At 43.0% G+C, this 13,514-nt stretch overlaps 1 protein-coding gene across 3 annotated transcripts in view; it reads left to right on the plus strand.

Moving 5' to 3' along the window:
* The window catches only part of TENM1 (teneurin transmembrane protein 1), a 766,344-nt gene that overhangs the window by 556,815 nt on the left and 196,015 nt on the right, over window positions 1-13,514 (plus strand). For all 3 annotated transcript variants that reach the window (XM_044305876.1, XM_044305878.1, XM_044305877.1), the window contains exon 18: window positions 11,208-11,424. In XM_044305876.1, coding sequence (XP_044161811.1) covers window positions 11,208-11,424 — 217 coding nt within the window. The remainder of the gene's footprint in view (window positions 1-11,207; window positions 11,425-13,514) is intronic.

Genomic DNA, 13,514 nt, shown 5'->3' on the forward strand with positions numbered 1-13,514 from the left:
CCGAGTCCTTAAGGACACATGACGTACCGGTACGTCATGGCTTTAAATAGCGATGCCGGCGCCGCGGGGGTTAATCGGAACGGGATGCCGGCTGAAATCATTCAGCCGGCATCCTGTAACAATGCAGGGGGGGGTCATTTGACCCCCCCGCATCGACGATCGCAGAAAACCGCAGGTCAATTCAGACCTGCGGTTTTCTGCGTTTCCGGTCCATTCGGGTGTCCTGTGACCCGATGAACCGGAAAAAGACTGCGATCGGTGGCGTAATTTTACACCACCAATCGCAGTCCGAGGATTTGCAGAGGCGGAGCTGGCCCTGGTGCTGAACGCCGCTGTCCAGGGTGCTGATTGGTGCAGGGGAGAGAGGCGCGAGATTCAAACTTCCTGCGCTCCTCTCTCCCCTCCTCTTCCTGTTCTGCACGAGCACCCGGCAGCATCGTCCAGCACCAGCTCCTGTGTCCCCCTAATCGCCATCCATCACCCTCCTGCACCCATCGCCACCCAGGTAGGTTAGGGTCAGTGAGGGAGAGGCACCTTTAGGCAGGGATAGAAGGGAAAAGTTAGAAAATAAATAAATAAAAAAATCACATTTATTCCAAACTTTTTTTTTTCAGCTACCAGACCCCAGACCCCCCTGCCACTTGAACCGCTGATCAGCAAGTTTGAACTTTTTTTTTTTTTTTTTCTAACACTTGCCCATTTTTTTTGCCTGGACTTTTAGTACGTGAACACCCGTGCCCCCACACACACGCACATAGAATAAAGGTTTACACGCACGCACATACACACGCACACACACACACCCATGGCCCGCCGGGTGTTCTCGGCCGAGGAGGCATATGCCCAGATTGCCTCCGACTCTGAGAGCCCCAGTGAGGATGAGGATGACCCCACGTTCCTTTTGTCATCCGCATCCTCCTCATCATCATCGGATGACGATGAGCCACCAAGGCAGCGGAGACGCCGCCAGGCGGAGCCAGGGGCCACACATGCTAGGGATCCTGTGGCCCACCCTAGTACGAGCCGCCCTGGGGTTCGTACTGGTTTCCCGGCCCACCAAATAAGTTCACCGGAGCCCCCTGCCGATGAACTTAGCTGGTGTCCCCCAGTGGACTTTGAGCCTGAGATTCCGGATTTCGCTGGCAATCCTGGAATCCAGATTCCCACAGTGGGGTTTACTGAAATAGACTTTTTTAGTTTTTTTTTCAGTAACCCACTGGTGAATCTGATGGTGGAGCAGACGAATCTGTACGCCCAACAGTTCGTCGCTCAAAACCCGGGCTCATTTTTGGCTAGACCCGGTGGCTGGACGCCGGTCAGTGCAGCCGAGATGAGGACATTTTGGGGCCTCGTGCTGCATATGGGTCTAGTGCAAAAACCCAGTGTCAGGCTGTACTGGAGTGGGGACGTCCTATACCAGACCCCACTGTACAGTACGGCCATGACACGCTCCCGGTTTGAGGCCATCCGGAAATGTCTGCATTATTCCGATAATGCAGCATGTCCCCCCCGAAGTGATCCTGCCTATGACCGGCTGTACAAGATACGGCCGGTCATCGATCACTTTGGGGCCACATTTCAGCAGGCCTACGTACCTGGAAGGGAGGTCGCGGTTGATGAGTCTCTCGTTGCGTTCAAGGGGAGACTCAGTTTCCGCCAATACATTCCCACAAAGCGGGCGAGGTATGGCGTGAAGCTATACAAAATTTGTGAGAGTACCTCAGGGTACACTTACAAATTTCGTGTGTACGAGGGGCGAGATTCCCGGATTCAACCACCAGAATGTCCCCCCACTCTGGGTGTTACCGGGAAACTCGTGTGGGACCTTATGTACCCACTGCTGGATAAGGGTTACCACTTGTACGTGGACAACTTTTATACCAGCATTCCCTTGTTCAGGTCCCTTGCCGCCAGATCCACGTTCGCTTGTGGGACCGTGCGGAAAAATCAACGCGGCCTCCCTGCCCACCCCCTCCAGGTACCTATCCCCAGGGGTGAGAGCCGTGCACTTACCAGTGGAAACCTGTTGCTGGTCAGGTATAAGGACAAGAGGGATGTCCTTATGCTGTCCACAATCCACGGTAACAGCACCACCCCAGTCTCTGTGCGAGGTACCACGGCAACGGTCCTCAAGCCCGATTGTATCGTCGCCTACAATCGGTATATGGGAGGAGTTGATCTCTCTGATCAAGTCCTCAAGCCATATAATGCCATGCGCAAAACCCGGGCATGGTACAAAAAAGTTGCGGTCTACATGGTGCAGGTTGCCATGTACAACTCTTTTGTACTATCCCGAAGCGCTGGCAGCACAGGGACATTCCTCCAATTCTATGAGGCAGTCCTCAAAGACCTGATCTTTTCGGACCGGGAAAGAGCAGGCCGGAGTACCTCGGGAACTGGAGGCGCCCGGATCGTCCCTGGCCAACACTTTCCAGGTGTGGTCCCCCATACTGGAAAGAAGGGACGAACCCAAAAAAGATGCAGAGTGTGTCACAAGAGGGGGATACGGAAGGACACCACTACTCAGTGTGACACTTGCCCCGATCATCCGGGCCTCTGCATTATCGATTGCTTCAGGGAGTATCACACTTCCATGGAGTACTAAATTTTTATAATCTCCAACAGTCCCCTAGAGAACATAAAACACTATGGCTCTCAGACTTTGGAGACACAGAAACAATTTTTTTTCCCCAAAAAAATATTAGTTTTAGTGCAGGCATCCTCAAACTGCGGCCCTCCAGATGTTGTAAAACTATAACTCCCAGCATGCCCAGACAACCTACAGCCATCAGCAGGGCATGGTGGGAATTGTAGTTTTACAACATCTGGAGGGCCGCAGTTTTAGGATGCCTGCTTAGTGTCTCCAAAGTCTGAGAGCCATACATATTGGGCATCGTCGCGTGCGTAAAAGTCGTCGCTATAAAAATAACATTTGACCAAACCCCTCGGATGAACGGTGTTAAAAATATAAAATAAAAACGGTGCCAAAACACCAATTTTTGGGCAAAATTTCCATTTGAATCCTTTTTTTCCAGTAATAAAGCAAGGGTTAACAGCCAAAAAAAACTCAATATTTATGGCCCTGATTCTGTAGTTTGCAGAAACACCCCATATGTGGTCGTAAATGGCTATATAGCCGCACGGCAGGGCATAGAACGAAGGGAACTCCATATGGTTTCTGGAAGGCAGATTTTGATGGACAGTTTTTTTTTTTGACACCATGTCCCATTAGAAGCCCCCCCTGATGTAGCCTAGACTAGAAACTCCAAAAAAGTGACCCCATCTAAGAAACTACACCCCTCAAGGTATTCAAAAGTTACTTTATAAACTTTGTTAACCCTTTAGGTGTTCCACAAAACTAAATAGCAAATGTAGAAAAATTTTAGAATTTAATTTTTTTGTTACCTTGCCTCAAAAAAGTGTAATATAGAGCAACCAAAAATCATATTTACCCCTAAAATAGTACCAAATCAACAACCACCTTATCCTGTAGTTTCCTAGATGGGGTCACTTTTATGGAGTTTCTACTCTAGGGGTGCATCAGGGGGCTTGAAAGGGTACATGGTGTAAATAAACCAGTCCAGCAAAATCTGCCTTCCAAAAACCGTATGGCGTTCCCCTTCTTCTATGTCCTGCCGTTTAGCCAAATAGTAGTTTACGACCACATTTGGGGTGTTTCTGCAAACTACAGAATCAGGGCAACCCATTTTGAGTTTTGTTTGGCTGTTAACCCATTTTTTTCAGTAATAAAGTAAGGGTTAAAATGGAAAATTTTCCAAAAAATAGAAATTTCTAAATTGTTTCTCCATCTGCCATTAACTCTTGTGGAACACCTAAAGGGTTAACAAAGTTTGTAAACCCAGTTTTGAATACCTTGAGGGGTGTACTTTCTTAGATGGAGTCACTTTTTTGAAATTTCTATTCTAGGGGTGCAACAGGGGGCTTCAAATGGGACATGGTATAAACAAAACCAGTCCTGCAAAATCTGCCTTCCAAAACCCATATGGCGTTCCCCTCTTTCTACGTGCTCCCGTTTGGCCAAACAGTAGTTTACGACCACATATGGGGTGTTTTTGCAAACTACAGAATCAGGGCAACCCATATTGAGTTTTGTTTGGCTGTTAACCCTTACTTTATTGCTGGAAAAAATGGGTTAAAATGGAAAATTTTCCAAAAAATAGAAATTTCTAAATTGTTTCTCCATCTGCCATTAACTCTTGTGGAACACCTAAAGGGTTAACAAAGTTTGTAACCCAGTTTTGAATACCTTGAGGGGTGTACTTTCTTAGATGGAGTCACTTTTTTGAAATTTTTATTCTAGGGGTACAACAGGGGGCTTCAAATGGGACATGGTATAAACAAAACCAGTCCTGCAAAATCTGCCTTCCAAAACCCATATGGTGTTCCCCTCCTTCTATGTCCTCCCGTTCGGCCAAACAGTAGTTTACGACCACATATGGGGTGTTTTTGCAAACTACAGAATCAGGGCAACCCATTTTGAGTTTTGTTTGGCAGTTAACCCTTGTTTTACTCCTGGAAAAAATTGATTATATTGGAAAATTTCCAAAGAATAGAAATTTCTAAATTGTTTCTCCATCTGCCAATAACTCTTGTGGAACACCTAAAGGGTTAACAAAGTTTGTAAACCCAGTTTTGAATACCTTGAGGGGTGTACTTTCTTAGATGGAGTCACTTTTTTGAAATTTCTATTCTAGGGGTGCAACAGGGGGCTTCAAATGGGACATGGTATAAACAAAACCAGTCCTGCCAAATCTGCCTTCCAAAACCCATATGGTGTTCCCCTCCTTCTATGTCCTCCCGTTCGGCCAAACAGTAGTTTACGACCACATATGGGGTGTTTCTGCAAACTACAGAATCAGGGCAACCCATTTTGAGTTTTGTTTGGCAGTTAACCCTTGTTTTTTTCCAGGAAAAAATTGATTATATTGGAAAATTTTCCAAAAAATCTAAATTCTAAAAATGTATGTCCATTTGCCATGAAGTGTTGTGGAAGACCTAAAGGGTTAACAAAGTTTGTAAAAACAGTTTTGAATACCTTGAGGGGTGTAGTTTCTAGAATGGGGTCATTTTTGGGTGGTTTCTATTATGTAAGCCTCACAAAGTGACTTCAAACCTGAACTGGTCCATAAAAAGTGGGATTTTGAAGATTTCCGAAAATTTCAAAATTTGCTTCTAAACTTCTAAGCCTTGTAACATCCCCAAAAAATAAAATATCATTCCCAAAATGCTACAAACATGAAGTAGACATATGGGGAATGTAAAGTCATCACAATTTTTGGGGGTATTACTATGTATTACAGAAGTAGAGAAACTGAAACTTTGAAATTTGCAAATTTTTCAAAATTTTTGGTAAATGTGGTATTTTTTTATGCAAAAAAATTAACTTTTTTGACCCAATTTTAGCAGTGTCATGAAGTACAATATGCGACGAAAAAACAATCTCAGAACGGCCTGGGTAAGTCAAAGCGTTTTAAAGTTATCAGCACTTAAAGTGACAGTGGTCAGATTTGCAAAAAATGGCCTGGTCCTTAAGGTGAAATAGGGCTGTGTCCTTAAGGGGTTAAGGCAATGATGCCAGTGTGAACAGAATTTATGGACAAGTTCTTACATGGCAGATTTGTTGCATACATTTCTGCGACTCTTCCTTAGATCTAAAGCAAGTAGCGATCCGGTCGGCACTCAATCAAGTCCACGCTGCAGCGGGAAGGAGCAGTCTCCACGTGTAGTTTCCAAGACAATCCCAGCAGCCGTGTATCCACTTAATCAGTATTGTTTATTTTATTATCTTATCATAGCATATACCCATTATAAGAGAATATATGCTATGATAAGAGAATAATATATGGATATATGCTATGATAAGAGAATAATATATGGATATATGCTATGATAAGAGAATAAAGTAAACAATACTGATTAAGTGGATACACGGCTTCTGGGATTTTCTTTCTTAGATCTGAGATTTGTAAAGATTCTTGCCCATACTCCAAACACAACTCCGTTCAGATGTATTTTCAGTGTCAGAATTTACTGAAACAAATCTTCTGCATGCGAACATACCCTTAGGCTCGGTTCATACTAGCATTATGGCTTTACGACCTACTTGGATCCATCCCAAAGTTACCACATACCATTTATAATAAGAGACTCTTTTTATGTGGCAAACAGAGCTTTTTGCCCCCCCCCCCCCCTATGCACCAAGGCTTGGAAGCAACTGCTACTTCTGCACCCCATACACCTTGTTAGCGTCCACTGTTAACCTTCTTGTAATTAGGCTCGGACTGGCCCACAGGGGTACAGGTGAATCCCCCGGTGGCCCCCCTCAGCCAGGTGGGCCCCTAGTCTCCCACCAGTGGCACATAACACAGTAGACTTACTGCACTACATACATATACTCAATGTACACCAGCTCAACCAGCCTATGTTCATATCATTTTTTTTAGAGATTATTAAAGAAACTCCCCAGTTTGTTATTATAGACATGATCAGAGCTGGGGTGACTTCTAGGTATAGAGGAAAGCTGCCAGTGTCCTCTTCTCCCCAGGACCTACCTTCTAAAAGTTGCTTCATGGAGCCTTATATTCAATCATCTGGTAGCATCTTGCTGCTGTGTGAGCAGGTAATTTTGAATGTATCCATACTATGGACCCACAAAATAAATTTTACTGGTGAGCCATAGACACCCATCTGACACTGCTTGTAATGGATCCATAAGAATACAGACTGTTCGCTTTGATTTAACGAGTGTGCCTTAAGAGGGTTCTCCAAGACTTGGAATCCTTTTTCATATGGGCAGGCAGGGTGCAGAGTAAAAAAAAAAAGACTCACCTGTCAAGGTGCTCCAGTTCCAGCAGTGCCACGTGCATCTACAAGCATACCACTGCTGCCAGCCAATCAATGACTGCAGCAGTGGCAGAAGTAGTGCGCCATGTCTGCACATGTCAGTAGTGAGTAGCAAGTAGACAGCACATTACATTTCCCATTCAGCAGGGACCATAAAGGGAGAAGAAGGAAAGCCAGCACTGGAACCGGACTGCCAGGGAGAAGTCAGCCTTTTCTTAACCCCTGCATCCTGCCTGGCCATATGAAAAAGCGGTCTCAGTCTCAGAGATCTGCTTTAGGAAAACATTTGACAAACATTTTTGTATATTAAAGATAAAATGTTTTATTGCACAATACTGATGTGTATTTATGGTTATTGAATATATTTACCTTGCTCTTTGCAATCTTCACCTATGTATTTCCCTCAAAGTACTTACAAGACATTATGAGACTCATCATATTTCAATGACAACATTTTAGAGCCTGAGTACAGCAAATTCTCCCTTTAAGATGACTTCAGTACTTTCATATCCTTAATGCTTATAAATCATTTTGAGTTTGTCTTCAGCCAGATGGTGTGATTCAGGGCGGCTAAGAAATTTGCTGAACAGTAGCTCAGCATTTTAATGGAGTTCAGTCCTAGGCTGTTACACACATGAAAATATGGTCTTTTCATATTAACATATCTATAAAGCAAAGTTCAAGCTGTCATTAAGGAAGGGAAGATTTCCCATCTGATTTGTTTGATTGTGCCAATTCTTTACAGTGTAATGTTAGGGAGAGTTAGGGGGAACAGTTGGAGAATGATATAGCAATATTGAATATATATAATTTCTGCTTAAATTAAGGCCCATGGCATATATTGAGGAAACCTTTGAACTCCCATTTGAAAGACTGTTTGACTTGCACTAATGGGGACTTCCAGCCATGTTAAATCTTTCCTTTTTCCTTAAGTAAAACAATTTTAAACCAGTCAATTATATAATTTCTTCATTCATTTTTTGTGTTCCTACCACGTTCCCACCACAGACAATCCGTTTTTGAGAGCAGGCTTCCCTTATGAGCTATTCACGGAATGTTCCACTCTAGGGATCCCAGACAATCAGCTCTTATCTGTGGAGGAACCAAGTGCTAAATGTAAAATATCCCTGTGACAACTCCGATTGTGCACAATACTACAGAATTGATCTTCGTCTACAGCAGTCACCATTCCCAAATCCTAATAATGGCTCTTGGTACTAAGATACCCCCAGGACTTTCAGTGTGACTGAGTTGCACAAAAACCAGGCGATCACAAAAACAAGACATATGAGGCATGTATCAACACTGGCAGACAACCAGGTGCTAAAAAAAATGGAGGTGGCAAACGCTGAGGGTCAGAGATGTAGAAGATGATCCAGCAATGGAGTGGAAGGCAGATGTATGTCATAAAGGTAGAACGAATGACATAAACTGAAATGGATCAAAACTGATCTTACTCTATCTGAATTCAGCATTTATCAATTCTATCAGCATTTCAGCCTGAACAATACAAGAGCACAGCAATGAAACAAATCTCAAACACAGCTAGAGACTGTTGAACTACAGCCAGAACAAACAGAAAAACACTTGTCTACAACCAGATACAATAATGGAACTAATGATCCCAGCATGCAAGGCAATGTACAAAATATATGGAAGGAAATACTATATCTACCAATCAGCATAGAGGAAGGCCTGAATATATGAAGGCTCAACAATCAGCAACTCCACCCTAATCAACCAGGCAAAGCTAGATAATTACCAAATCCAGATTTAGATGTAAGGCAGTTAAATAGCAATTGCTCAAAGTTAGACATAGATGAACATGAAGATACAGAACACCCCCCCCCCCCCACCATTGCTCATAAAATATCATTGTAATGTAGTGTAAAGCATATCACTTATCACGTCTATTGGACAGTGCCTATTGAACGTATTGATCCCTGTGAGCAAAATTCCATTATGGTGTATTTAAAAATTTGGTCTCGTAAACCAGACAGCCTTTTCAAGTAATACACATCATTTGGAAGTGCACATGACCATAAATTTGAGAACTATTTTATATGCAAACCCCAATCTAATGTGGCTAGAAAGATTTGTCATGTAGGAGAAAACAACTGCGGGAGCTGTAATTGTGGATATATTGGTTATGACACAACTTTCTCAGAAAATGGTTTAAAAATGCAAATGGTTTAATAGATTTAAAAATCTAAGGAGAAGGCCATGTAAACAATAATTTCATTGATTTCCATAGTATGTTTATAATTTCATAAAATATTACCAGCAGTGCAAAAAACATGTATCAAATGTGCATTTCATGGATATACTGTGTAATCTTCTCACAATCATCTGCCTTCCTCAGGGCCAGCTGTCAAGTTTACTGTACTCATTTAGCTTAAACTATTAGTTTTCTTTGTGTTATATAATATGTTTTCTTACTGTTGGGGAGCTCATTATTCTGGAGGACATCAGTACATTAACTATAAATGTCTTAGACTGGGTCAAAATGTTTGTGAGCACTAGTGATTGTTGAACTCTAGGTCCATATATGCACATATTGCTACAATATAACTCAAAATATCCATTCTTAAAGATTTCTATCTAAATGTAAACTATGAACTTCTCTTTAACATTTATCTATTGTTACAAAAATCTGACCCCTTAGTCAAGGTATATTATATGTAGTGCAACCAGTGTGATAATTGGCCCACGTAACGGTGCAGCCGATCACCTAAAGCATGAGCAAACACCTGTTCCTTTGGTGAAAGCTTTGTTTATGTGGATAGCAAAATAATTGTTTCTGGGCAGCAGATGAATCTGTATGGGGACAAGTGATCGCAGTAGTGATTGCTCATCCCCACAGGGCAGACAGGCTGCAAACTGTTCATTCCCAATAATTTGTCAAAAAAAGCAAAAGTATCTCTGGCTCTAAACATCTCTTCCAATAGTAACACAGAGGTCTCGGGGACTCACCACCTCAGAAGACAGGGAGGGTAAGAAGGCCTCCTATCCAGTCCTTGCATCTCCTTCCACCTATTCTTGCAATCACTGCTTCTGAGGTGGTGATGTTGAGTCCCCGAGACCTCTGTGTTAATACCGGAGGAAATGTTTAGAGCCAGAGATTCTTTAGCTTTTTTTGACACAGTGTGAACAGGAGCATTGGACCTGCACCTAATCTCTTAGTGCTCCGTTTCTTCCATAACAGATTGCTGTTCAACTAATCATATATATTTATTCCCAATAATTGACTGAAAAATTGTGTGAAGAAACCTAAATTATCTTTTAGTCACATACAATGAGGAAGATTGTGCAATGTGAATGTGATTGACTATCATCAATTGGTGTTTGCTACAGGCAGCAAATACGAGAATGTAAAACGGCATTATGAGAGTGAAAGAGCAAATAAGAGTGAGAAACTGCAGCTGCATGACCCTCCTCTCCCCTCTTCTATTTATTATCCTAAGGAGATTAATAATTAACGGGAGACCCTAAAAATGCACATTATGTGTCATGTACTCAAATGCAAAGTAAGGGTGCCTTCACACGACCATGGAATGGCTGTACCCTTTTTGTGGACTGCAGACTGCGGATCCAGAAAACACGGGCACAGGCAGTGTGCACCCCGCATTATGGTGCAGACCCATTGACTTTAATCGGTCTGCAATCTACAAGTTGCTGCCAAAGATAGGACATGCCCTGTATTTTGAGGTGCAGAGACTTAGACCCGGAAGCACACTAGGAAGCCCTTTCGTGTGCTTCCCAGTCCGTGCCACCGCACTGCAAAAGATAGGAAATGTCCTATATTTGGCCACATCTTGCGGAAGTCAATGGATCCGCACTGCAATATGGGGTGCACACTGCCGATGCTTGTGCATTGCGGATCCGCGGTCAGCTTCATACGTTCATGTGAATGCACCCTTATGGAAAAAGGGTAGAATATCAGTTCTTTTATTCTAATCGGGAAAAAAACTTTATATGAACATGTACATTTAGCATTTCTCTGATAACTCTTTTATAGGTGATTAGTGTTAGTGTACATTTATGCTATTTTACATTATACAAGTCTAGTAGTGACATTTTGTTAAGAGAGCTAAACCTTTGATCAGATATTTCCCTTCAATGTCCATCGCTAAGCATTCTCTAGTAGGTTGGTGTGTGTTTTCCCAGTTCACCAGTTTTAAGTCTTATTGCATATTTCGCTCTTTCCTATGTTAACACCAACCTGTTTGCAGGTCAACTGATTCTTTTAGCATTCATTAGCATAGCTGCTTTCCCATTGCCCTGTAATAACAAACCTCTATGGACATTCATTGGCTGATTTACAGGAATTTTATCCATTGCAGATGGTCTGACAGATTGTGTGGATCCTGATTGCTGCCAGCAAACCAATTGCTTTTCCAGTCCTCTCTGTCAAGGTTCGCCTGACCCATTAGACCTCATCCAGCAAAGCCAGCCACCCTTCTCCCAGCACCCTCCACGACTCTTCTATGACCGCATTAGATTCCTTATTGGCAAGGACAGCACTCATATAATTCCAGGAGAAATTAGCCTTGACAGCAGGTGGGTATGGGATTTTATGGCATATATGACATCATCAAATCATTATGAATACAATTAATATTTATTATGTTTGAATTTTCCAAAATTGTTCTATGAATTATTGAAAATAATAAATTAGAGGGGTTGTCAAGCCCTATCTAAGTTATGGTATATCACTTAGCTGATTCTAATACTCCACACCACTCCTGATCAGGTTGGTTGTAGTTTTATTGTTTCAGTGCCTGAATTACACAGCACCGTCAACCTTGTAGTGGACTTAAATTGGAGCAGTCCTGCAGTGACATGCGCAGTCCACTACAATGTTCATGGTGCTGTGTAGTAGTGTTGGGCGAGCATGCTCGGCCAAACAGTAGTTCGGCTCGAGCATAGCAATTTTCGGCATATTGCGCTGTTCGGCTGAATACCGCGTGTGCTCGAGCACGATGCTCGAATCTCCTTCCCGCACGTTTGTTGGCTGCTATGTAGACAAGAAACATGCAGGTAAGTACTGCCATTCACTTTAATGCCGTAGCCATGTTGGCTGCTGGCATTATAATGATTGCCTGGCCGGAAAGTGTAATCGGGTGCTATATAGCACCCGGTGACACGTGTTCGGCTCAGTATTAGTCATGGAGAGCTGGAGAGCAGAAGGGAAAGATAGTGTAGGGAGTGAAATAGCAATATTTTAGTTTTTATACATTTTATAGACCCAAAAGTCCTTTTAAGGACTATTGTGTGTGGCAGCAATATAAATTTTTAGCACAACCTGCGCTAAATTGCTAAAACTTGTTGGAGACCCAAAAGTCCTTTTAAGGACTATATTTGTTTCTTGCAGCAATATATATTTTTAATAGCTAAATAGCTTGCAATTGTTTGGCCGCTGCAAACAGCGACATTATCTTCGCTACATATCTGTGATATCCAGTGTACTTTTTCCGTAGACGGTGTCCGCTTCGGACGGTTATATTACCTGTTCTATATCTCCTGTATAACGTTTGCATATCCGAAATATCAGTGACATTCAGTGTAATTTTTTTTGCTGCTGGTGACAGTGACATTATGTGCGCTACATCTCCTGACTAACGTGTGCGCAGCCTAAAAATATCTGTGACATCCAGTGTACTTTATCCATAGACGGTGTCCGCTGCGGACAGTTACATTACCTGCGTTACATCTCCTGTATAATGTTTACATATCCGAAATATCAGTGACATTAAGTCAAATTTTTTTGCTGCTGGTGGCAGCGACATTACCTGCACTACATCTCCAGTATAACATTAGCACATCCTAAATATCATTGACATTCATTCAGTGTAATATTTTATTAGGTGGTAGTGACAGCAACATTACTTGCGCTATGCCTCCTGTTTAACGTCTGCGCATCCTAAAAATATCTGTGACATTCTGTGTACTTTATTTGCGCAAACACTTACAAAACCTGCGCTACTATACGTGTGACATACTTAAGTATATATATTATTTAATATGTGCAGGGGGAGCAGTGAGGGATGGGGAAGTGGCCATGCTGCTGATGGTGCACCCAATGGCTGTGGTCCTGGGCATGGCAAAACTGTGCCTGCCGCAAGAGCACAAGAAACACACTCACCCACAATACCTAGCTTCATGTTCCAGTTTGCAGGGTGGCGCAGGACACCACTCTCAAAGTCAGACCAGTGCGACCAGGTGGTCGGTTGGATTGCAGCAGATAATGCTTCCAGTCGGTTAATCACCACCCTGTCTTCCACAAAGTCCAGTCTCAGTAGCCAAGAGTCTGGTCAACAGAATCCTCACCCTGATACTCCTTCCTCCCACCATGGCGAGTCTTGGCAAACAAGTGATCCCACACTCGGATATTCTGAGCAGCTGTTTTCATTGCCATTCCTTAATTTGGGCCTCTCGACAAGCCCGCTTGAAGAGAGACATGAGGAGATCTTGTGCCCTGATTCCCAAACTCTGGAGCATCCACAGTCAGAAGAAGATGACGGTGGGGAATGGCAATTAGTGTCTCAAGAGGTCCATGATGAGGCTGAGACACAGTTGTCAATAACTGAGGTTGTTAGGTCAACAAGTCAGGAGGATGACCAGAGTGAGGAAGTGGAAGAGGAGGTACT

Source organism: Bufo gargarizans, chromosome 9, assembly GCF_014858855.1.
Source record: "Bufo gargarizans isolate SCDJY-AF-19 chromosome 9, ASM1485885v1, whole genome shotgun sequence".
Classification (NCBI taxonomy): Eukaryota; Metazoa; Chordata; class Amphibia; order Anura; family Bufonidae; genus Bufo; species Bufo gargarizans.